The sequence below is a fragment of the Lactuca serriola genome, chromosome 3 (assembly GCF_051521515.1).
Source record: "Lactuca serriola cultivar US96UC23 chromosome 3, Lser_US96UC23_V15, whole genome shotgun sequence".
Lineage (NCBI taxonomy): Eukaryota > Viridiplantae > Streptophyta > Magnoliopsida > Asterales > Asteraceae > Lactuca > Lactuca serriola.
In genome coordinates, this window is record NC_136410.1 from 39,709,114 (window position 1) to 39,734,017 (window position 24,904).

General features: G+C 37.5%; 3 protein-coding genes, 1 long non-coding RNA gene and 1 pseudogene across 5 annotated transcripts; all 5 read right to left on the reverse strand.

Moving 5' to 3' along the window:
* Positions 1–229: 229 nt before the first annotated feature.
* On the reverse strand, positions 230–907 carry LOC145095165 (uncharacterized). The gene has a single exon (XM_079033094.1). The coding sequence runs from the start codon at positions 905–907 to the stop codon at positions 230–232; it is 678 nt and encodes a 225-aa protein (XP_078889220.1).
* A 250-nt stretch (positions 908–1,157) lies between these two features.
* On the reverse strand, positions 1,158–3,737 carry LOC145091983 (phytosulfokine receptor 1-like). Its single transcript, XM_079029840.1, has 2 exons — positions 3,257–3,737; positions 1,158–3,142 (listed from the first exon to the last, which is right to left on the reverse strand). The coding sequence occupies exons 1-2, from the start codon at positions 3,489–3,491 to the stop codon at positions 1,398–1,400; spliced, it is 1,980 nt and encodes a 659-aa protein (XP_078885966.1). The 5' UTR covers positions 3,492–3,737; the 3' UTR covers positions 1,158–1,397.
* Positions 3,738–6,143: 2,406 nt separating this feature from the next.
* On the reverse strand, positions 6,144–8,686 carry LOC145091984 (phytosulfokine receptor 1 pseudogene; annotated as a pseudogene).
* Positions 8,687–10,399: 1,713 nt separating this feature from the next.
* LOC145094359 (uncharacterized) lies at positions 10,400–11,622 on the reverse strand. 2 transcript variants are annotated; one of them, XR_013703308.1, is made up of 2 exons: positions 11,390–11,622; positions 10,400–10,605 (listed from the first exon to the last, which is right to left on the reverse strand). It is a non-coding gene; the product is annotated as an uncharacterized LOC145094359 (long non-coding RNA). The 2 variants fall into 2 exon arrangements; XR_013703307.1 differs by having other exon boundaries at positions 10,400–10,608.
* A 1,703-nt stretch (positions 11,623–13,325) lies between these two features.
* Positions 13,326–15,418, reverse strand: LOC145091985 (transcription factor bHLH90-like). The gene is made up of 8 exons (XM_079029841.1): positions 15,099–15,418; positions 14,826–15,014; positions 14,696–14,741; positions 14,559–14,627; positions 14,134–14,493; positions 13,874–14,068; positions 13,615–13,791; positions 13,326–13,528 (listed from the first exon to the last, which is right to left on the reverse strand). Exons 1-8 carry the CDS (start codon positions 15,185–15,187, stop codon positions 13,451–13,453), a joined length of 1,203 nt encoding a protein of 400 aa, XP_078885967.1. The 5' UTR covers positions 15,188–15,418; the 3' UTR covers positions 13,326–13,450.
* Positions 15,419–24,904: the final 9,486 nt, after the last annotated feature.

The window sequence follows — 24,904 nt, forward strand, 5'->3', positions numbered from 1 at the left end:
GTCGGTTCTTCAGCCACTGTTGGGGTTGCTATAGACACTTGCCCAACTTTCTTCCTTGGTTTCTTGGTGAAGTCCCACCACTCTGGGTACCCAATGATCTCATAACATTTGAGTTTTGAGTGCCCATCTTCTCCACAGTGTGTGCACGTAAAGGTATTACTTTTACTGTTCGAGTTCTTTCCTTTGAAAGGGCGATTTCGAGTGGTCATGTTGACCACACTGTCGGTTTCTAGTTTGGGTTCCTCCATCGTCTGTCTCTGGTTGTGGTCTTTGCGAATATAGGCATAACATGCCTCCAAAGATCTTTCCTTAATACCTCACTTCTAGCCTGATTGAACTCAGGATCTAGTCCTGCCAGAAAGATATGTACACGGAAACGTGATAGTGTTTTCTTTGCTGCCACAACTTCTTTAGTATTATCTCCTTCATTGCACAGACGAGTATCAATTTCTTGGAACAGACTTACCAACTCATTATAATAAGTTGGCAAGGATCGTCCGGTTTGGCGGGTACTAAACGTCTTCCTGTTTAGTTCAAAGAGTTGGGTCTCATCAGTTCTGTCATAGAACGTTTTTGAGACTGCATCCCAAATCTCAGCCGCCGTTTGGAGCCTGATGAATCGATGCATTAGGGTTAGACTCATGGAGTCGATGAGCCAACTCTTAACCTTATTATTGTCGATCAACCAGGTTTCAATTGCTTTTTCATTCGTGGTTGGTTTCACTGTTGTGCCAGTAAGGAAACCTGACTTATTTCGTGCTCCGATCCGCATCTCCATTAGTTGAGACCACAGGGGGTAGTTCGTGTCATCGAGAGTGACTCCGGTGGGAAAGGGTGCGTCTTGAACATTCTGCACAATGACAGAAGACGAGGGATTTGATGAGCCTGGGTTTTCTTCGTTACCCATTGTCAATTAATTTTTCAAAGGTTCAGGTTCGTATTGCTCTAATACCATGTAACAATAGGAACAAAGATTTGGGAATGGTTTTGCGTGTATATTCATAATTAACAGATTACATGTATTTATACAAGGAACTTTGGACTAACAACTAATCTATAAGCCTGCCATAATTAATGGGATATGATAGCTACAAACAACAACCTTCAAACTCACTTCTATTCTCATCTTATCTTGCTCTCGTTAACACTCTTCTCAGTTCTCATAAATTCTTTTCATTAACTAACATAACACGTTTGAGTATAATGGAGATAGAGTTGGCAAGAAAATAAATAACAAAAAACCACATTCACCATGGGCGGCTTAAGAAACACACATTGCATAGAGAATACACTCCATGTCTTATTTACGTAGATTATAGATAGAAAGAGAAAACTCGCTGGACAAGAAAGAGTGACGTAGGTCTGCCATTGGAGAACATAGACCAACATTACTCAATTTAATTCCTTTTACTTTTATCCCTAATTGCAGGAACAACAAGCAATGCGATGACAGTGACAAAGAAACCAGCTCCAAACCCAGTCAATACAGGCAAAATAATGGCAAAGTCTTCCTGGTTGTTCTCGGATGCAGGAGTTTGCAAAGGGACTTGAATTTTGTCACAGTTGATGAAAAAATCGCCACATAAACCAGAGTTTCCTTCAAAGGTGGAGTTTGTAAATGTTGGAAATTGACCTCCAGAAGGAATCGTTCCCGTTAGATTATTGTATGCAACACTGAATTTGGACAAAAAACTTAAGCTCACCAGAGACGTAGGGATTGTTCCTGTGAGACTGTTAAAAGAAAGATCCAGCGTCTCTATGCTCCTCATACCTGATAAAGAACCGGGAATCGTACCTGATAAATTGTTGTGTTTCAGATCCAGAACATGTAGCTTTTTTAAGTTCCCAAACTCCCGCCAGATTGGGCCCGTGAGGTGGTTGTAACTGAGGTCTAAAAGCGGTGGAAATCTCATGATCTGATTGTACTGCGCTATTGATCCTCTGGCGCTCATGTTCCGTATTTTAAAAAACGGGAAACTTGGTGACGGATCCTTTAATGACATATCTCTTGAAATCAGGCTTTCTAATCGTGTTAGATTCTTGGGTATCTCTCCTGAAAAGGAATTGTTGGATAGGTCCAAGTAAAAGAGAGACTTAAAATTACCCAAATACCCCGGGATCGATCCTGTCATGTGGTTCCAAGAAAAATCCAGCAACTGCAACTGCGTTAAACCCTTTAGCCATGGTGGAATGCTACCAGTGAGATTGGAATTGGCAATCACTAGAGCTTTGAGTGATTTGAACTGTAGATCATCATCAGGTGGCAGCTGTTCATTATAGAAGTTCATAGTAAGAACCAAAACAGATAGATTGGGGCAGTGCTGGAGAACTTTAAGAGCTGTTGACAGGTTACTGAGGCTACAATTGGAAAGTGAAAGGTAAGAAAGAGAAGGGAAATTCTTAAAAGTTTGTGGGATTTGGCCTTTGAGTATGGGGTTCCTGGCAAGATTTAAAGCTTTTAACTTTTGGCAAGATGAAAGAGCATCAGGTATTGTACCCGAAAAGTTATTAGAAGCCAGATCAAGTGAGGTAAGGTTAACCATGGCGGAGCAGTTGAAATTGATTTTACCATCCAAAGAATTGTTTCTCAAGCTGAGGGAAGAAATGGAGGGTGAATGTGACAATGATGGAGGTATCCCACCAAACAGATTGTTGGAATGAGCTGAGAAATAACTTAAATTCGGAAACCTATGGAAGAAATCGGGTATATTTCTTGAGAACCTGTTGGATGAAATATCCAAACGAACCAGATGACTAGTGGAATTACCAATTCCCTCTATGTCGGTGAACCTGTTATCATGTAGTGCCAATTCCACCAACTTAGGTAACGTGAATAAGAACTTGGGTATGACGCCTGAAAGATAATTGGAAGCCACGTCCAGATGCTCAAGGAAATTGCAATTCCCAAATTCAAGCGGAATAGTTCCATTGAAGTAATTCGCAGCAAATATAAGAACGTGAATTCTGGTGGAGTTAACACATAAACCGGATGGAAGTGAATCCCCAAAGGCATTATCAGATATGTCTAATACTTGAAGTGCAGGCAGGTTTATGTTAAGTGGTAAAACCCCATTGAATCTATTACCACTTAAATCAACTACTTCCAAATGGGGGAGAAGAAATAAGGAAACGGGAAGAGGGCCTGTAAGAAAATTGTGTGAAAGATTCAGTGTCCGGAGATGATTTAAATTAGAAAATGAATCGGAGACACTCCCCGTCAATACGTGATTCGGGAGTTCTAATCTAACAATCCTACCAGAAGTGGAATTACAATTGATGCCGACCCAGTTGCAGCAACTGGAAGATGAAAAGGATGATGAAAATTTTGGCCACCACCCATCAATTGGCGATTCCAGTCCATTCATGAAACCCCTTAATCCTCTCACATCATCAGAATTGCATGTCAGATTCTGTGAACTCAAAAGAACCCGACTTTGAAGAGAAACTGCAACAATAATGACAAGTACCCACATCTCCAATAAAACGACCATCTGGGATTATATGGACTGAACAAGAACACCAACACCAATAGGAACAAAAGTTATGAAATTTCAGGGTTTAGAGAGATACCCCATTTGAGAGATGGGGTTTTTTTCAAAGGTCCATAGTGTTATCCAAAAGATGAAGAAATTTAAGTTTACAGAGTATATAAGAAGGAGATGCTTGCAAACACAGCCACACAGATCGAGAGAAGAATTAGACTGAACTTCAGTGACGTGACATGGCTTGTTTGGGCATTCTCTTGCTCTCTGGCTCTTTTATGCTTTAGCCAGCAAAGCAAGTCAACGCGTGTTAGTATAAGACAACCGTCAACTGTTTGCCGTATAATTAGGGGATTCTTTTTAGAGTATAGAAACAAATTGGCTGAGTAGGCACATGAAAACAGTGTTACGATGCGGGGAACACCGCCCCCCAACTCGTTGAAGTTCGTTATGTTGGATGTTGTGGTAACGAAGACGAGAAAAAACAAGAAAGATGATTGGCTATCTCCTTCATTAACCAATCAAATAATTTTCCATATTTTCTCTCTCTACCTCTTAACATGATATAATGTGTTAGTATAAGCCCTAATGTTTTGTTCGAATTTTTGGAACAGCTCAATATTCCGGCAAACGTTGACTTGCTTCGCTGGCTAAAGCATAAAAGAGCCAGAGTGTAAGAGAATATGCCCAAACAAGCCACGTCACGTCATTGAAGCTCAGTCTAGTTCTTCTCTCGACCTATGTAGCTGTAGGGCTGACAATTCTCGACACGACACGCGACACGACACGAAATAAATGGGTTTGGGTTGAGTTTTTCAACCCGCTAACCCGCCAACCCATTTATTAAACGGGTCATATATTGGTTTTTCAGAAAATAAACGGGTTGACCCGCCAACCCGTTTATATTCTTAATAAAAAAAACTATTTTATTTTTAAATGTATTTATGTATCAACTATTAATATTTAATAAGTATTATATAATATATACCATTGATTCATAGACAATTTGACTGTTTTGACATTTTGACTCATGGTGGATGGTCTAAGGTCGTAAGTCGTAAACTATAAGGCTAAGTCTGTAACATGTTTCTATGAATGTTTTTAATTTTTATTTGGATGTTTAAGACTTAAATGTCTAAAATTCGGACCCACGAACCCGCCAACCTATAAACACGTATAAATAAACGGGTTGGCGGGTCATATATAAGTTTATGTTCCAAACCCGTCAACCCGTGACATGTATATTTAAATGGGTCGTGTTTGAGTTGACATATTTTGACCTGTCAACCCACGACACGCCAACATGAACACGATACGATTGTCAGCCTACAAAACTTGGAGAGGGAGATTCAAATCGAGAAATTAAGTATCCTCCTATATTCTCTTACGGCCACCAAAGTCTCAACTTTGAAATGTTTAACGCGTGTTACTGTGTTAGTCCACAACAACCCGTCAATTGTTTGCCATATACTTACATACTTACCAATTTTCCGTACAACCCCTTAAACTTCCACAACGATATTAAACCACACCTTACTTTTTAAAATTTTTTATCTTGCCTTTATTATTTCACCGATTTATTAAAAATATTTTATAAATACTTTATATATATATATATATATATATATATATATATATATATATATATATATATATATATATATATATATTCAAACAAAAACAATTAGACAATTTAAAACATGAGAACAATTTTTAGCCAATCGACATCATTTAAAAGAGTGTGTCGTATAGTTAAGTTTCCAAAAGTATTTCTATAACTTTGTCTCTTATAAGCATTATTGGGACTTCGTCGATTATGTTTTGGCTCAAACGAACTTTAGATGTAAATGGAGAGGTTGGATCAAAGGTATCTTAGTTTCCGGTTGTGCCTCGATCGTTGTGAATGACTCCGTGACGATTGAACTCTCTTTCAGAAACAGTTAGTCAAGGAGACCCACTCTCACCCTTTTTATTCATATTGACTATGGAAAATCTTTATGTCCTCATGTGATAGGCTAAAGAGAACATTTTTATTTCATGGTCTTGCCCTTCCTAATGGGTCCCGTTTTATCCCACTTGTATATGTGGATGATGTGTTATTTATTGGAAAATGGTTCCAAGTTAATTTCTTTAATCCTAAAAGGCTTTTTCGTTGATTTTATCTTGCATCCGGTTTAAAGATAAACTTTAACAACAACAAAATGTCAAGTCCCATAAGGATAGGGTAAGAAGGGATGTAAAATGATTGGCAACCTTAGTTGTTTCCAAATAAGACCTCCGACTGAAAAAAAAAATGATTAGTTAAAGGTCAACTTTCTTAAGAGTAAAGTTTTCGACTTCGGCGTGGAAAGATAGGTGGTTAGACAATATTGCGTGAAAAGATAGATAGATTTCCATCATCGAATCAGATAAAAATTGCTTGTTTTCTCATAGGCTAATTGTGTGTGACCAAAATATTGTCTCATGGAAGTGGAACTGGAAAAGGAGGCTAATCAATTTGATTAGTTCTCTTGCTAATGTTTGTCACCACTACAGTAATGAGTCGATGTATTCTCACCAACCATATTCAGCTTTAAGCATTTTCCTGTACAATTTGCAATGGCCTTAAGACACCATGACTGACCTGTACTTTGAAGTTTTAACAAAATTAAACTAATGATATTGGGGAAAAACTCAGAATCACCAAAAGCCTTAATCAAGAAACACACATTAAATACAAAACATACTTACACTGTTAGTTGAATATAGCTACAAAGTAGAAACGATCAACATTACTCAAATTTATCGGTTCTTTTAGTATCCCTAATTCTTGGAACAACAACCAATAAGACAACACTCAAAACAAAACCAGTTCCAAAACCAGTCCATACAGGCAAACCAATCATAGTCACTTCCTCCTCCTCCTCAGATTCTTGTTTTTCCAACAGATCTTCAACTTCGCGACAGTTTAAAACAAATTCACCACATAAACCCGGGTTCCCTTCAAAGTTAGAGCTTGAAAAGGTCGAAAATTGTCCTCCAGAAGGAATAATCCCTGTAAGATTATTATACGCGACACTAAACTTGGACAACATCCCCAATCTCACCAAAGATACAGGTATCTCCCCACACAAATCATTATGAGACAAATCAATACTCTCAATGCTGCTCAAATTCGCTAAATTTTCTGGAATACTACCCGATAACTCGTTATATTTTAGATTCAAAATATGTAAGTTTTTCAGATTCCCAAACTCCGGTGAGATTTCTCCGGTCAGAAAGTTGTTGCTCAGATCTAAAGTTGGCGGGAATCGAATTCCGTAGCTGTAATATAAAACTTTCCCGTTCATGGCACGCCTCATAAATATAGGAAAGTCGAGGGAAACTTCTAACGAAATGTTACGGGATCGGAGACCCGGTAATTGAGTTAGGGTTTTTGGAATCATTCCATCTAAAAAGTTGTTTGATAAATCAAGGTAAACGATAGATGATAAGTTTCCTAAAAAGGGTGGAATTGGTCCGTTTAATTGGTTCCATGACAAATCCAAGATCCTGAGTTTTGTTAATCCGTTTAACCAATTGGGGATTTTACCGGTGAGTTTGCAGTTTGGAATCACGAGGGTTTTGAGCGATTTGAATTGTAGATTGGAATCAGATGGGATTTCTTCATTGTCAAAGCTTCCACCAAGGACTAAGGTGGTTAGATTCGGGCAATGTTGAAGAACATTTAGGGAACCAGAGATGTTGTTCAAGTTGCACATTGAGAGTGAAAGATAAGATAAAGATTCGAATCTTTTGAAGCTTTCTGGGATTTGTCCAGTGAGATTGTTCCCACCAAGATCGATCATTTTTAATTTTGGGCAGGCGGGAAGATTATCAGGAATGGTGCCCAGAAATTTGTTATCGGCTAAATCAAGAAACGTAAGGCTTATCATTGCTGAGCAGTTTATATCGATTGAACCAATGAGCGAATTGTTTCTTAAGATAAGCGAAGTAATGCTTCCGGAATTCAACAATGACGGGGGTATCCTACCAAAAAGATTGTTCGAATGAGCAGCGAAATAGCTTAAATTTGGAAATGTATGAAAGAAATCAGGTAGATTTCCTGAAATTAGATTCAAGGAAACATCGAAGTAAACAAGATTTGAAGGATTAGTATTGTGTAGCTGACCGATTATATTGTTATCTTGGAGAGATAATCGAAGCAATCTTGGTAACTTGAACAGATATTCTGGTATGATCCCAGAAACGAGATTTGCATCTAGGCAAAGATGTTCTAAGAAGCTACAATTCTCAAATTCTGGTGGGATCTCGCCATTAAAGTAATTCACCCCTAATTTAAGCTCCTTAACTCCAGTGGAGTTGATGCACAAGCCTGGTGCGATTGGACCTTCGAGGTTATTATCGGAAAGGTCTAACAATTGGATCGAAGGTAAGTTTACGCTTGATGGGAACGATCCAGAAAACTCATTGGCACTCAGATCGAGAATTTCCAAATGAGGCAAGTGAAAGAGTGAAGTGGGAAGATTGCCTTTGAGTAGATTACGAGAGAGATTTAGGGTTCTAAGTTGGTTTAAACTAGCCAATGAATCAGCCAAAGTACCGACTAATCTTTTTCTTGACAGTTCCAATTTGACAACCTTACCGGAGGAATCGCAAGTAATACCATCCCAATCACAGCAATTGGAAGAATTCGAGGTCCATCCGTCAATGGCGGTTTCCATTCCGTTCATGAAACGCTTCAATACCATGGAATCATTCGAATTGCAGGTGGAATTGAGCTGAGCTTCTACTGAAATCCCGAAAACTATAACAGTCACACATAACCCAAAGACATTCATCTCCAAGACTACAACAAGAAAATTTCAATGAAATCAATCTCAACAGATGGATCACATCCCATCACCCAAAGAGAAAGAGCAGTCAAGATTTGATTTTTGCAGGGTAGAAAAACTTATGGAATTCGTCGAAGCTATGCATCAGAAAGGAGCTGCAAATATTGTGCGTTTGACAGTTGCAGAAACAGAGGGGCTGCTTTCTGTCAATGGAGGTCAAATTCTGGGGGAATTGAGAATCTAATCTTCTTGGAGTATGCAACCAGTGCTCTTTTTGTATTAACTCGACATTTATATATGCTATACACGTGAATGATCCTCAAAAACAACATGGAAATATTAAAATAAGTGAGGCTAATTATACAAGAGAGTGTTGTTATTCTGAATGGTGATTTAAATAAGCCTAGGAACGTTAAACAATAACTTGACTAAAAATAGAAAGTAACGTGGACTAAGAGAACTAAAAAACCTCCCGACAAAAAAATGTTAGTTAACCGGTTTGAATCATTCTTCGAAACCCTCCTTTGATTCAAAACTAATAATGAACGTATGATTTTTCATATGTTCAAAGTTCAAACATCTCTTGTGAGAATGCTATGGTGAGCATATCAGCTAGTCGTCAGTTGTGCAAATATGTATATTGATTTCTTCTTTTGCAACAAGTTGTCGTATAAAATGTTGTTTCATTTCATTATGTTTTGTTCTTCCATATATAATTGGATTCTTAGCCAAGGCCATAAAGATAATTCAAAAGTGGCTCGAACTTGTTCTTGATTAAAATTCGTTAAGAAGCATTCTTAAACATACCACTTGGCAAGTAGCTTTTGTAGTTGCTACATATTCACCTTCATTGGAGGATAAGGTTATAATTATTTAACCACCCCCAATTTAAATATTTTATTTATGTTATTGTTAATCATGAACTTTTTTTATTTTAGTCATTTAATTTTTTCGAATGTTTATTTTAGTCATTATATATTGTTTAAAGTTTAAACTACAATTAGTCAATGCACTTATTTAAAAATTTTATTTTGCTCATTCTATTTTTCTATTATCATTAAAATAAAAAAATAAAAAAATAAAAAAAAACTTTCTTTTTCTTTTTCTCCACAACAAAATTTGTTACAGTAATTATTATAGAGTAAATTTTTCTTTTTATCCACAACAAAATTTGTTACATTAATTATTATTGAGTAAATAATACGAATGATCTCTCTCATTTAGAATAACATGTATTTAGTCTAACTTTTGATCCTTATGACTTTATAAAAACCAATTTTGTCCTCTCCACCCTATCACTTTTTCCCATGAAAGGCCCCTCACAAAGTCACAATAGCTTGTGTTATTGCAAGATTTGTTGTATTTGATAGTTATCAATATAAACAATTTATAATTTATTAATATTATTTATTTTAATTTTTTATTAATATATTTTTGAATAATAAATATAATAAAAATAACAACAAAAACAATAATAGTTATAAGCTAAATAGCTAATAATAACACTAGTAATCAAGATAACAATAAAAGACAACATAACACAAACACAAAATGTAAAACAATTTAAAAAAGACAATAAAAAACAGAACAATCTCATTAATATTGCAACTAGCAATAAATGGGGTACATATAGAAGGGTGTTAGGGCTACTATTTTACATAGCATGTCCTAGAAAATACTTTTTTATTTGTAAACACTATTTTAACAATATAAGTCGATCATTAAATTACTTTTGATCAGATTTTATAAGAAGTGAATATAAGTTTGTTATGTTGGACATTACTTTTCTATCGTTATGATGTAACCACATATCGAGTGCCTACTATTCTACAATATAAGGGACTGTTTGGTAAGATCTGAATTTTTAAGAGATCTGAATTTCTAAGAGGATCTGAATTTTTAAGTTCTGAATTTTTAACATGTTGTTTGGTTAGAACATCTGAATTGTTGTGCTGAATTATGAAATGACCATTTTACCCTTCTAAGTTATTTTTGTTGAATTCAATGTTTTTGTTTATAAAATAATTGAACCAACTTCTTGAATAACTATTAAAAAAATATATAAACACCATACAGAAGAATATAAACAATGTACTCTTAATATTATAACTGTAAAACTAGGAAAGGTCTTATATCAATATAAAAATTAATGAAATAATGTATACAAATACAATCACATATGTTATTGAACACATGAATGGAAAAATGTTGCTAATCTAAAGACCGTAATAATAACCGGAAGTTGATCAATTAAACCAATTCAAGCACAATTTTCTTGCACTTAATTTCTCTTCTTGCTTCAACATTATCTGCTATAGACAAACCAGAAAGAAAGAATAGTTAGGTTCTTTTTGTGCTTCAAAGTCTACATTAAACTATTAACCAAATCTCCATAACACGGTTTTGAGGAAAGAAACATTATAACTTTTATCTACATGAAATTACTTAAGTGGACATTGGGTCAAAGAATCATCAAATAAAAAAAATGAGCAATCCATTGATTTCTAAAAATCTCCACCTTAATGACGTCTTGAAACACAAGAAACATCACAACTACATCACAACTATACACCAATTCATCATTCATACTTTAAATTTCAAAAAAAAAATTCAGCAAAATCAACAAATAATTTCGTCAACTTTAGAGAATGTTTTCATAAACTTTATCACAAATTCTTTAACATCATAACATAACTCCATCAAATAATTTCAACCAAAACAAAAAAAAATGATTTTAACAACAATCAACAAAGAAATTCAAGATATTTCATCAACTATTTCAGCAAGAAATCACAGATTTCAGTAAGAAGTACAACTTCATCATTGATTTCAGAACATAACATCAATTTCTGAGGAAGACACATATGATTTCAACATAAAAAACGGAACATCTATATCTACAAATGAAAATCATATTTTAGAAGAAAAAAAAGACCAAAACAACCCTAATATATTGAACTCGATTTTTAGAGGAAGAAGAAAAGAAAACATCATATGATTTCACATGAACAACATTCGATTTTCAGAAGAAAAGAAACTGAGCCCTAATATCTCGAACTCAATTTTAAATGAAAGTGAAATCAAAACCCTTACCTGTAGAAGTTGGCGGAGGCGGAGGCAGGGTTGTTGAAGCTGCCGGTGGTAGAGAGGAGCCAGAGGGGGCGACGTAGAATGGAGGGAGGTGGACACGAATTGGAGATGGAGGAGAAAAGGTGCAGCGGGAGTCGATGGAAACATATGAAAAGAAAAGAAGGGCTCCGTGTTTTTGAGGGCATAGTTGTCCTTTGTTTTAATTCAGATACACATACACATCTGAAATTTTAAGAGGTAGATTAAAAATTAAGATGTATTTTTTAAGAAGCTACCAAACATTATATATCTGAAAAATTAAGAGGTTGCCTCTTAATTTTTCAATTAAAAGGCAAACAAATGGGGCCAAAGACGAGCTAGTATGTTGTTATCATGAAAACTAATTTACAATGAATATATCAAGTGCCTGTTATTCTACTATTATGATGTAACCATATATCACAATTTAGCCACTAAATGTCTAAACCCCACCAAATATACCATGGATTTGGTGCAATATATAAATATTTTAAGTTTCTAATAAATAATAAAAAGAAAATGCTTTTGAATAATAAAAATGATAACCCTAATAATAAATAAAAAAAACATTAATTTGCTGATAACAATAGTAACGTTAATACTACTACTAATAATAATCTTAATACTCTAATAACAACAAGAAGAAGAAAAAGAAAAAAATAATTAAAAGATAAAAAATGTCATCATTGTTTTCAGAAATTAATTTTTAGAATGTCTTAAAGTTGTAAAGTAACCAATTTTATATTTTATTCGTTAACAAATTCATTTTTATGTATAGTTACATGTTTCAAGTTGAATAGATCTTTTTTTTTTCAATTTTACACTTTTATCTAAGATTTTTGCAAACCGCTTTTGCTTTACAAAAAATTGAACTAGATCCAGATAGATATTGGATGACACTGGCATATAAGTCATGTTATACCGTTAAATAACAAGCCTTTAGTTTTCCATTTGAAAATTCGTGCGTTTGAGAGTCCCTGATAATTAAATAAAACAAGATTTTACCATGACTGCAATTTTAGAGAGACACGAAAGCGAAAGCCTATGGGGTCGCTTCTGTAATTGGATAACTCGCACCGAAAACCGTCTTTACATTGGATGGCTTGGTTTTGATGATCCCTACCTTATTGACCGCAACTTCTGTATATATTATCGCCTTCATTGTTGCGCCTGCGGCAGCGCCTTTGGAGCCGCCCTCGTTCTGGAGCCAGCGGGTTCTAAACGGCCTCCCTCTCACGGTTAAAAAAGTGGTTAACCATCTCAAATAAATCCATATCGTCCATCCGAATAGTCTCTAAATTTTATTACAATTTCGTATGAATTTAAAATTTTGTTATAAAACCGCCCGAAATTTAGTTTTTTTTTTACAAATTTATTTTTCTATAACTATTTTTAATACTTTTTTATAATGATTTAAAATTAGAGGAAATAATAAAACAATAATTAATCATTGCTTTAGTATTTCCTCTAATTTTAAATCGTATTTGTCATTTCGTCAAATCCAAATGTCGCATAATTATCAAGAAAATAGGTTTGTTAATGTATATGATGCAATTCAAAAGTTGAAAAAAGAATAAGAAAATGTTGTAAATAAAATTTAAAAACTTGGGAAAAAAAAAGTGTAAGAAAAAAATCTTATAAAAAAGTCTTAGAAAATTATAAGAAAAAAAAAATTATGGTCAATTCATAACAAAAATTTAAATTCTGAACAAATTTGTAATAAAAATTAAAATCTTGGTGAAAGTGTAAAATTTAAAAAAGAATAAAATATTCAACTTGAGTCTCGAGATAGCAGGTAATTATACAGAAAACATGAGTTGGTTCAAATAGAAAATTATGGTGTGATTGGGCTATAACACAAGAATGTTTCATTTTTGGGTTCGTATTCGAAAAATCTAACGAAAGAGGATAAACATGATAATCATTTTCTTCCAATAAAGCTAAAATATTATTCGGTTTGTGCTTTCTACAACTCTCATTTATACTAATAATACTATTCAAATACTTTAACACAATATGATTCTAAACTATTAACTCATCCTTGACTTAATAAGCATACAAGACACCCAATTCCTTTAGCAATGAATCTTTCAAATTCTCAGCTGCAACCTCTTTTCCTTTTACCTTCACAAACAGATCAAATAGTGTCACTAATGACTTAACAAGAAACAAACTTATTCGCTTTGAAAATTTTCCATCTTAATTCTTACCTCTACTTTCAGAATGTTCAAGACATGGCCATTACAAGTGGTGACGTGGATATCAACTACTTCAAGTCTCAACGAGTCAACAATCTCCATAGTCCTCGAAAACCCCCCTCGTTTTTTACCACAAACAATTTTAACCAAAAATTCTTTAGCCCCAATTTGATGTACTTCCACTTTCACCTTCATAAAAACAAGAGGATTAATTAGGGCATCTAACCCAATATATCCATAAACAGATAATATTTAAATAAGCATTATTCACCTCGGTTTTAGTATGCCCTTTTTTAACAGGCGAGGGTTGATTTGCTCTTTTTTGTTTACAGACCTCTACTTCGTCTTCGTGAGATTTTAAATCATCTTCTTCTAATCCCTTAAGTTCATCTTCAAGTTCTTGAACATTCTTTTGCAGCTCTTTTATATACTCGATTGCATCTCCAACTATGGAAGCTCTATCCATCTGCTCAACATTTTCGAGATTAATTATACACCAAATAAAAATTCATGAAATTTACAAAACCAAACCTTTGAGATCTTGGGGACTAAAGCGCGTAGAGCAAAGAGACCATCTTTGATTCGGTTTCTTCGGTTCCTTTCAGCCATAAGACTATTTGATTGGTGATGTTTTTTCCCAGTTTTCTGTTTAGTTTTTGCGTATTCTTTTGCTTCCCCAGAAATATCATAGCCCAACAGGTTTATTGGTTGATTAACATCTGATTGAGTAGGTGAAACTTGAGTTGAATCCACTGAAACAAGTGATGAATGTTCACTCCATGGGTATGAAACATTTGGTGATGCTTCAATTTTTGGGTTCAAAATGTGTTGTGCAGAAAAGGTATTGAATTGTGTCGTAAGCAATTCTATCACGATTTCATCTCTCGGGACCTAAAAACAGCCAGTGATTCATGTTAGATTAGTGCGAGATTGCTTCTAGATTGTTCGCGACTTACTTGTTTGGATGTGTAGAGCTCAATCAGACCACCATTAACAGGAATCAAAACTTGGGTTCCAAAAGTATCCTGTTAAGTAACACGAAATGTTATGAATTCGGAATTTGTGTTTTGAATACTGATCATTGCATACTCACATGAATCCAAGCTGGTTGAGCCGACATTGCAACTTCTCCATGGATCCTGATCGAGGATTTCAGACGTTAAAATTTAGAGCGATTTCCTTGAACAATTGAACAACGAAATATAAAATAGATGATTGATTACCCAGAATAGAGTGGCAAATGAAAAGGAATCTTAGCTAGTTTCTCGCAAGCTTTTGTCTTCAAAGAGTGTTTGATGTAAGTATCTCTGCATAATTGAGGAAAATGTTGCTTTGTTGCATCAATTTCCTCTTTGACATTTCTACAAACACCTCGGCTACCATTGCAACAACAACCAGTCCACTCAATGTACCTGAAATAAACTCAAACCCCTGATATTTTACAGGTAATCGAACAAAAATCAAATGTGTTCATCTGTTTATATAATATATAATACCTAGAAGGATCATCACCAAATTGCCAAACAATGCAGTAGTCCCATGCCATTGTCTCTACAACAGGTCTTAGCCACTCTAACGCCCTCATCTTCAAAAAGATCGATTAAATTGTCTTCCTCGTTCTTCCTTTTTTGGTCCAAATGAAATTTCAATAACTTTTCTGAATTGGGTATCATTCAAATCAGCATAAAATGTCACTCCTAGAGGAATCTGATACTCTCTGTATATGTACTATGAGCGTGGAACTGAAAACAATATTGAAATTATTCCTTTCCCTTGATTGCCTTCTCTCCGGTGAATCTCTTTTTGACCAAAGAAGACCAAAAGGTATAGCTCTAATAAGTTTTAAGTTTAAGTAAATATCAGTTTGTTAATTGTTTGAAATAAATAGATTATATATTAAATCTTTAACACATAATCTAAACACAAAAAAGAAACAAAAAAAAGTTCTCACGAAAGGCAAAACATTTAAAACCGGTTGTTTAATTTCAATAAGTAAAATGTTCTACTATTATTTAAATGTTCTAGGTTTTTTTTTAAAGAAATTATAGTTTCTGATATTTTGTTAAATTTCAATAAATAAAATGATAGTTATAGACTTTTTCAACAAAGTTAGTTATGAGAAAGCAACTGTTACTTTAAAAAATAATAGGAAAAGCGAGCATATTTGCAGGGGTGAAAAGGTAAATTTGGTAGCATTGGATATCTTTTGTACGATTTGTAGTCGGTTAATTCCAGTACTAAAGTATCAACTAAACAAACAGATATTTCATAATTATGTAACTAAAGTTGGATTAAACCCCAAAAATCAGGAGTAATGTATTTTTCGTAAAAACATCTTCATTTGAAATTAGGGCCCTGGATTTTGAAGAAAGGGTGAAACTCACACAGTTCGGTTTTAAACCAATAACAGGTTTGGTTTACAAACAGGGAAAATGACTTATATGTGTTACTATGTTTCAAAATCGTTCAAAAAATACCATTCAAGTTTGGTGTGTCCAAAAAACACCATCCAAGTAAAGCATTTGTACAAAAAAACACCAACGAAGTACATTTCTCTGTTCAAATTTGACCTTTGGTAACCGACAATTACCAGTAAAAAATAAGTAAAGGAAAAAAAAGCAATAGAAAATGATTCAAAGAGGTAACTTTGTTTCAAAATCGTTCAAAAAATACCATCCAAGTTTGGTATGTTCAAAAAACACCATCCAAATAGACTTTTTGTACAAAAAAACACCAAACAAACTATATGTTTTGTTCAAATATTACCCATCGGTAATTGGTTATTACAAGTTAAACGATAATTTGGCTTAACTATTATGACATGACATAATAATGATTGACAAAACAATAAATGATATATTCCTCCTTTAAAAACCGATTTAGGGTTTCTTCATGAACGAATGACTTCTTCTTCTCCTATGATTACTCTTCTTCTTCTAAAGTGATGATCTCGAACTCAAGTCCAAAACCCTAACTCTTAACTTAAGGCAAAAAGGGCTCCTTTACCCCTGCCTCAATGGGCCTCCCTCCCCCTAAGGCCTAAATCCATAAAAAGCCCAAAAAGGCATCCAAGCCCAACTACAAGGCATCTAAGGCCTAATATGTGTAACGCCCGTAGATTAGGGCTAGTCAATTTAGAGACGATAAGCATCAAAAATGACTTTTTGATGGAAGATTATTTAGAAGTATTAATCTTAACCAATTTGTAGTATATGTCACAAGGTTTCCGTGCATATAAAGAATGTCGAAATCCGAGTTATAACGAAGAAGTTATGACCTGTCGAAGTTTCGCGACAGAACCGGCACGACCTAGCGCGACGTAAATAGTGAATTTAAGGTAGATAGATATCTATCCTTAGTGATCTAAACGAGAGTCGAAGATTTCTTTGATAGTAGTCCAACGATAAAAAGACAGACGAAAACGGAGTTCAGATGAAGGGGTTATGAGTTTATAATAGAGTTTTCCTGTCCCGGCCTACTAAAGATAATATATAAGTAATATACTTATAATATATTAAAAATAAAGTCAAAATTAGCCAATGGAGTCTAAACGAGAGTTGTAGAGCATAATCTCACCTTCGCGTCGATATAAAGAACGTCAAAAACGGAGTTCGTATGCGAAAGTTATGAATTTCTGAAGTTCGGGGCGCGAAACCCCAAAACTGTCAGAGACCACGACGTGGCAAGCAGTGCCACGACGTGGCAAGTCTCCTGACAGCTCTGGGAGTCCCCCAGATGCAACTTGGGATGACGCATGCAGTGATGATCAAGCCCACGACGTGGCAAAAGGATCCCACGACGTGGCAAGGGCCAAATTTGCCCTATAAATAGATTTGAAGGGCCAGCCGACTATGGTTGCTCCATCCCTTCTCTTCCACTCCCGATACACCCTCTAAGCCCTATTTTAACCCCCCGAAGCCCCGGTATCAACCCCGAGACCCGAAGCAAGTCCCGAAGCCCGAAGATCCCGAGAAGAAAAGAGTTTCCGAGTCGAAGCTTTGCCCGCGAGAAACCCGGTGTGTGAAGTGATCCCGGTTTCACCGAAGAATACTACTTCTACAAGCCGTAGTGCTGTCCGATCATCTTCTGATCAAGTGAGTGTATACTACCTTTCATAAACATGATTATAATACAAGTATTGTTTGAATGTATTAAGTATATGTTTGGTGTGAGTATATAGTCACTTTCGTCTTACACATAGATATGAAGTATTTTATAAAATACGTGTTATGTGTATATATATAGTTGTTTATATGTGTGAGTGTGTGGTCACTTTCTTCTAACTCATAAATATTAAGTATTTGCTATGAAATACCTGCTATGTGTTTATATATTGTTGTTTATTTGAGATGTTGGTGGAATACATGAACTATATAGGTTTTAATGAGTTAAACTGTATATTTATTTTGTAACTACAAATATGTTGGGTAGGACATGGGTAGATGAGATCCGTGAGTATGGATCAGATCAGGAGGTTAGTTTTAGATTCGTGAGTATGGATCACGTAGTTTTAGATCCGTGAGTATGGATCAGGTTAAAAGGTTAGTTTTAGATCCGTGAGTATGGATCAGGTTAAAAGGTTAGTTTTAGATCCGTGAGTATGGATCAGGTAGTTTTAGATCCGTGAGTATGGATCAGGTTAAAAGGTTAGTTTTAGATCCGTGAGTATGGATCAGGTAGTTTTAGATCCGTGAGTATGGATTAGGGGAAAAGGTTAGTTTTAGATCCGTGAGTATGGATCAGGTTAAAAGGTTAGTTTTAGATCCGTGAGTATGGATCAGGTAGTTTTAGATCCGTGAGTATGGATCAGGGGAAAAGGTTAGTTTTAGATCCGTGAGTATGGATCAGGTTAGAAGGTTAGTTTTAGATCCGTGAGTATGGATCAGGTAGTTTTAGATCCGTGAGTATGGATCAGGGGAAAAGGTTAGTTTTAGATCCGTGAGTATGGATCAGGTTAAAAGGTTAGTTTTAGATCCGAGAGTACGGATCAGACCAATAGGTAAACTTGTTATTAATCCGGGAGTATGGATTAAGACATAGTTAATTGTCCCTAGTCCGGGAGTATGGATTGGGCACAGTTTTCAGACCAATAGGTAAACTTGTTATTAATCCGGGAGTATGGATTAAGACATAGTTAATTGTCCCTAGTCCGGGAGTATGGATTGGGCACAGTTTTAGATCCGGGAGTATGGATCAGACCAATAGGTAAACTTGTTATTAATCTGGGAGTATGGATTAAGACATAGTTAATTGTCCCTAGTCTGGGAGTATGGATTGGGCATAGTTTTAGATCCGGGAGTATGGATCAGACCAATAGGTAAACTTGTTATTAATCCGGGAGTATGGATTAAGACATAGTTAATTGTCCCTAGTCCGGGAGTATGGATTAGGCATAGTTTTAGATCCGGGAGTATGGATCAGACCAAGAGATTAGTTTAGATCCGGGAGTATGGATTAGACCAAGAGGTTAGTTTTAGGTCCGAGAGTATGGATCAGGTGGAGAGATTAGTTTAGATCCATGAGTAGGGATCAGATAAAGAGGAAAAGTTTAGATACGAGAGTTTAGATCGTGTCGTTGTGAGGATCGATGGGGTGGGATAAGAGTTGCTTTTATATGGTGAAATTATATAATTTTGGATGTTCTATATATATTTATATGATATAACTATGTGGGATGAAAACCCTATATGCTCACCAGGCTCCCAAGCCTGACCCACTCAGTTTCCTTTGTATCACAGGTATCGATACAAAGATATATTTCACGGAGAGATTAAAGGAAATGTAAAATCTTTAGTGTAAATAATGTAAGTTCTGTTTATGCTTATGTGTCTGTATCGGAACATGACATCCCGAGGTTTTATTATTTAATGAAAATACATTCTCTTTGAGAAATGTTTTGATAAATGGTTATCATATTTTATTTTGGGAACAAATTCTGCAATCGTTTTCTTTAAACGATCACTCTGATTTATAAAACAAAGCATAAACAAATCGGTCTTTTCTGGCCGAGAAATTGGGGATGTCACAATATGGCCCAAGAACCCCCAACATGGCCTTCGGGAATCAGGATGGAATATCACTTTCAAAGATTGCTTTCGTTTCACCGAAGGAGTAGCATTACAAATATAATAGTCATCGAACCCTATAGTCCACTTTGTTTGTTATGAGAACCCTATAGTCCACTTTGTTTGTTATGTAGCCAAGAAAAATGCCTTCATCTGACTTCGGTGCGAATTTGTTAAGTTGATCCTTGTTGTTGATCACAAAACATCTACACCCAAAGATGTGAAAGAATCTGACATTTGGTTTGCGGTTGTTGAGGCCCTCATAAGGAGTTTGTTTAGACACTTGCAAATGATGCTTCAGTTTTGAACAAAGCATGCAGTTGTCACTGCTTCGGCCCAGAAGTAGAGAGGAAGATTTGCAAAATTCAGCATATATCTGGTTGCTTCGACTAGAGTACGGTTTCTTCTCTCTACAACTCCATTTTGCTATGGTGTATAGGGAGATGAGAAGTTGTGACTGATTCCTTTGGAAACCAAGAAATTATTTAAGAGATGATTCGTAAATTCAGTTCCATTGTCACTTCAGATTCTTCTCACAGGTAATTTGATTTGAAGTTCAATCTCTTTGGTGAAGTTGATCAAAGTCTGTGGTGTTTCGGATTTGAGCCTCGGAAAGAAGACCCAAGTGAAACGAGTGAAGTCATCAACTATAACCAGTAAGTATTTCTTGTGATGGAGAGTGGCTATGGTAGATGGACTGCAGAGATCAATGTGCAAAAGCTCTAAAGGTTCAGAAATTGATGAATCAATCACCAATGGATGGTTTCCCTTCGATTGTTTACCACACTCACAGGTTGGGCATCTAAGTCCTAATATCGTTATTGTACTTGGATGGTGTTTTTTGCATCTCCGTTGGGGCTAATCGATAGGGCGATTTGGCTACTGGGGTAGCTCCGGGAATCAGATCGACTCTAAATTCGACTTGTCTCACGGGTGGTATTCCTAGAAGGTCTTCGGGAAAAACATCAGGAAATTCGCATACGTCAGGAACGCTCTTGATGTCCTGGACTTCGCGTTTCACATCCACGACATGTGCCAAAAACGCGTGACATTCCTTGCGTAGGCACTTCTGAGCTTCGATACTCGAGATGATACGAAGAGTGGTACTGGGTTTGTCACCATAGATAATGAGGGTTTCGTCGGTTGGCAGATTAAGGCGAACGGCCTTATCGTAACATAAAATGTCCGCATGATGAGAACCCAGCCAGTCCATGCCTATGATGACATCGAAACTCTTAATCGAGACTAGCATGAGGTTGATTGGAAAGGGGTTATCGTTTAGAGTTAGGGTACAGTTTAAGTATATCTCTTTAGTGCCTTCTGTTTTACCATTGGCCATTTCTACTATAAACGGTTCACTTAATGATTGGGGTGTTTGATTCAACAGGCCTTTAAAGTTATGACTCACAAAACTCCTCTCCGCTCCACTATCAAACAAAATGCATGCATACGAGTTATCGAGAAGAAACGTACCCGTAACAACAGTGGGGTCTGCAACGGCTTCATCCTGTCCCATGGCGAACACTCGGCCCCTTCCGTCGGTATCTCTGTTGTTTGCCTTTGGGCAGTCCCTGCGGTAGTGTCCCGTGGCTCCGCACTCAAAGCAGGCGCGGCTTACTCCGACATTAGCAGTAGGGGCGGCTTGTTGGGCTGGCTCCTTGCAGAAGCAGGCCGTATGCCCCTTCTTATTTCACCTTGTGCTTTTGAAGTCACTACAAAGACCGTGGTGGTGGAAGCTGCATTGGTTGCACTTCGGAAATCTCCCATTGTAAGAACTTATGGGTGCAGTGGTGGTAGGGACAATAACAACGAGACCCGCTACCACTTGTTGTTTCTTGGGGTTCCCCTGTAGGGTTTGCCCCCTTCTCTTGTTCGAAGGCCTTACCTGGCCTTGTACCTCCTTTGATGGATCGGCAGTAGTTGCAATAGTACCCTGTTTGACCCCATGGTCGATGAGTCGTTGGGCCAAGCGCTTAGCGCTGTTGAAAGTGATAGGGTTGGAGGCCAAGACGCGACCTTGAATCTGGGGTGACAACCCCCAAATGTAACTTTCAACCGTTTTCAGTTCTGGGTTGACCATGGCAGGGCACAAAGGCAAGGTCGCTGAACCTGGCCATGTAGGCTACTAGGTCAGAACCAGTCATATTCAGATTCCAAGGCTCTTGCTCTAGCTTTTATACCTCGCCCCTTGGGCAGTATTCTTCAAGTAGTAGGACCTTTAAGTCCTCCCAACTTAAGGCGTTGGCGACGATGAGAGTCACGGACTTCACATGGCTTTTCCACCAGGTGAGGGCGCGATCAGTGAGGGTGCAAGCGGCGAACTTGACTTTGCTCGCTTCTTGGCAAGGGCAAATCTCAAAGACCGTTTCGGTCTTTTCGAACCATTGCATTAATGCAATGACTCCCCCTGTGCCATTAAAAGTTTTTGGCTTTGCTGTAACGACCCAAAAATCACGACTAAAAATTTCTTTTAAAACATTACTAAAACTAGATTTATAAAAACGTATCATAAGTCAAACATAAATTTCGAGTATTAAATTCAAAACATAATATCATTATCAGAGTCAAACATTCCCAGGCTAACTGACTATGGTGTGTGCTCTGCAATCTTCCCGAGCTCCTCTTTTGAAAACCGAGTACCTGAAACCAAAACTGAAAACCGTAAGCACGAAGCTTAGTGAGTTCCCCCAATCTACCACATACCACACAATAACATATAAAGCACATACTGGGCCTTGCCCACTGCATCGGACCGAAGTCCGGACTAACTGGCGCCTTGCCCCCTACATCGGACCGAAGTCCGAAGCTAAATGGGACCTTGTCCCCTACATCGAACCGAAGTACGAAGCTGACATCGGACCGAAGTACGAAGCTGACTGGGACCTTGTCCCCTACATCGAACCGAAGTCCGAAGCTGACATCGGACCGAAGTCCGAAGCTGACTGGGACCTTGTCCCCTACATCGAACCGAAGTCCGAAGCTGACATCGGACCGAAATCCGAAGCTGACTGGGACCTTGTCCCCCACATCGGACCGAAGTCCGAAGCTGAATGAACATAGCATAAACATATCAACTCGCATAAACACATAAACCCTGTCTGAGCCACGAAGGCATCAAACATACTAACTACTACATCGAACCGAAATCCGAAGCTGACTGGGACCTTGTCCCCTACATCGGACCGAAATCCGAAGCTGACTAAACATCGCATAAACATATCAACTGGCATAAACACATATATCCTGTCTGAACCACGAAAGCATCAAACATACTAACTACTACATCGGATCGAGGTCCGAAGCTGACTGCTAGCTAAACGGGCCGGCATTGTGGCCTTAGACCCGTTCCTAATGGAAGGAAACTCACCTGAACTGCTGAGCTCTCCTGATAAACCTATGGCTGCTACTCGACAATCCCCTGAACTGCTGCTCCTCTAGCTCTCCGAGCTATCAATATACATATAACACTTAGTCTGACAGCCAACTAAGTCAAAATCCTGGTCAAAGTCAACCTTCCAGGTCAACCCTACTCGCCGAGTCCTCCTAATGACTCGCCGAGTTCATAAGCTCAGGGTCTTTCTATTCGCGACTCGACTCGCCGAGTCATTCTATGACTCGCCGAGTCCAACTAGTTCCAAGTCCTGTCCTGTCCAACTCGTTGAGTCACCACCCGACTCACTGATTCGAGTCTCAACTCGAAGGGTTTGAGGTTTCGCGACCTGACTCGCCGAGTCCAAGGCAATCTTCAACCAACTCGTCGAGTTGTTCCTCCAACTCGCCGAGTTCATGCTTAACTTCATCCGACTCGACGAGCTGTTCATCTCACTCGTCGAGTTCCTCCTCATCTTCAAGCTACTCGCCAAGTCCACTCGAAGGACTCGCCGAGTCTATTCAGATCTTCATACATGCAGAGGAATTTTGAGTCATGCATGGACTCCATACTGCAGATCTACCCTTCCCAAGCCTATTCCCCACGTAAAGTTGCAAACTTTACGTGTAGAGAAGGAGATCTAGGCACCATTCACCATAAACTTAGGGTTTGAGACAAAGGGGCTCAACAATCAACCCGTAGACTGATGCTTTATGATTCTCTAGGCCAAGATACACATAGATCTGAAGTAGCAACTTCAGATCTGGGCTTCTAACTCGAAATGGCTCAAGAACTTGCCCTAAAAGCCCCAAATCCTATGATAAAGGTTGATCTAAATGCAAAAGAGGGAAGGTCACGACTCATTACCTTCAAATGCTCTGGAAGACCTCACAAACTCTGGATCTACTGCCAATTCTTGAATCCCCAATGTGTGCCTTCTTCCTTCTTCCTTCAAACCACCCAAAATGGCAAGAAAACTTTGAATGAGCAACAATGGAGGCTTAGGGTTTCTGGTTCTGGGCTATAGGGCCGCAACTGAGCCCTAGGAAGGAGAATAAGATGCTTAAATAGGGTACCAAGTCCCGAAATTAGGGTTTCCAAACCCAGACCTGACTCGCCGAGTCGGTCAATTGCTTTACACCCGGATCCCGCTCCGACTCGCCAAGTTCCTCCCTAGACTCGACGAGTCAACCCTCTTCAACCTAGGGTTTTTCCTTTCCTTTCTTGACCTTTCTGATCTCGGGTGTTACAACTCTCCCCCACTTAAACTAAACTTCGTCCTCGAAGTTTGCTATGGCCGACTGTTCTACAAAATGCCTCCAACTTTCTATCTGGAAAAACTAACACCCTTTTGTTCATCACTCCAGCCACTCACAGTGTCGGTCACTACTGAAACAAAGCTGCTGGAACCAGCTTGCTTATATCCCATCTGATTACTCAACTCCTAGTAACTCGAGCCTTCCATGCTGAAAGAAAAGCTACCTGCCTAGCTATCCTTAAAGATCACTTATACTTGGCAGAAGGCTCGACTGATCCTGCTGAGAGGTACTTGCCATTTCCAAATCAACCAGCTACACCGTCAGCACTTGCATTCCAACACAAATACTAATACTGTCCAAAATTCTGAAACTTTCCAAACACTGAACTGCCTGCAATACTGAACATGCCTGAAACTCTAAACTGCCTGAAACACTGAACGGACTGAAACACTGAACTGACTGAAACACTGAGCTGCTTGAAACACTGAACTGACTGAAACACTGAGCTGCCTGAAACATTGAACTGGCTGAAACACTGAGCTGCCTGAAACATTGATCTGACTGAAACACTGAGCTGCCTGAAACACTGAACTGACTGAAACACTGAG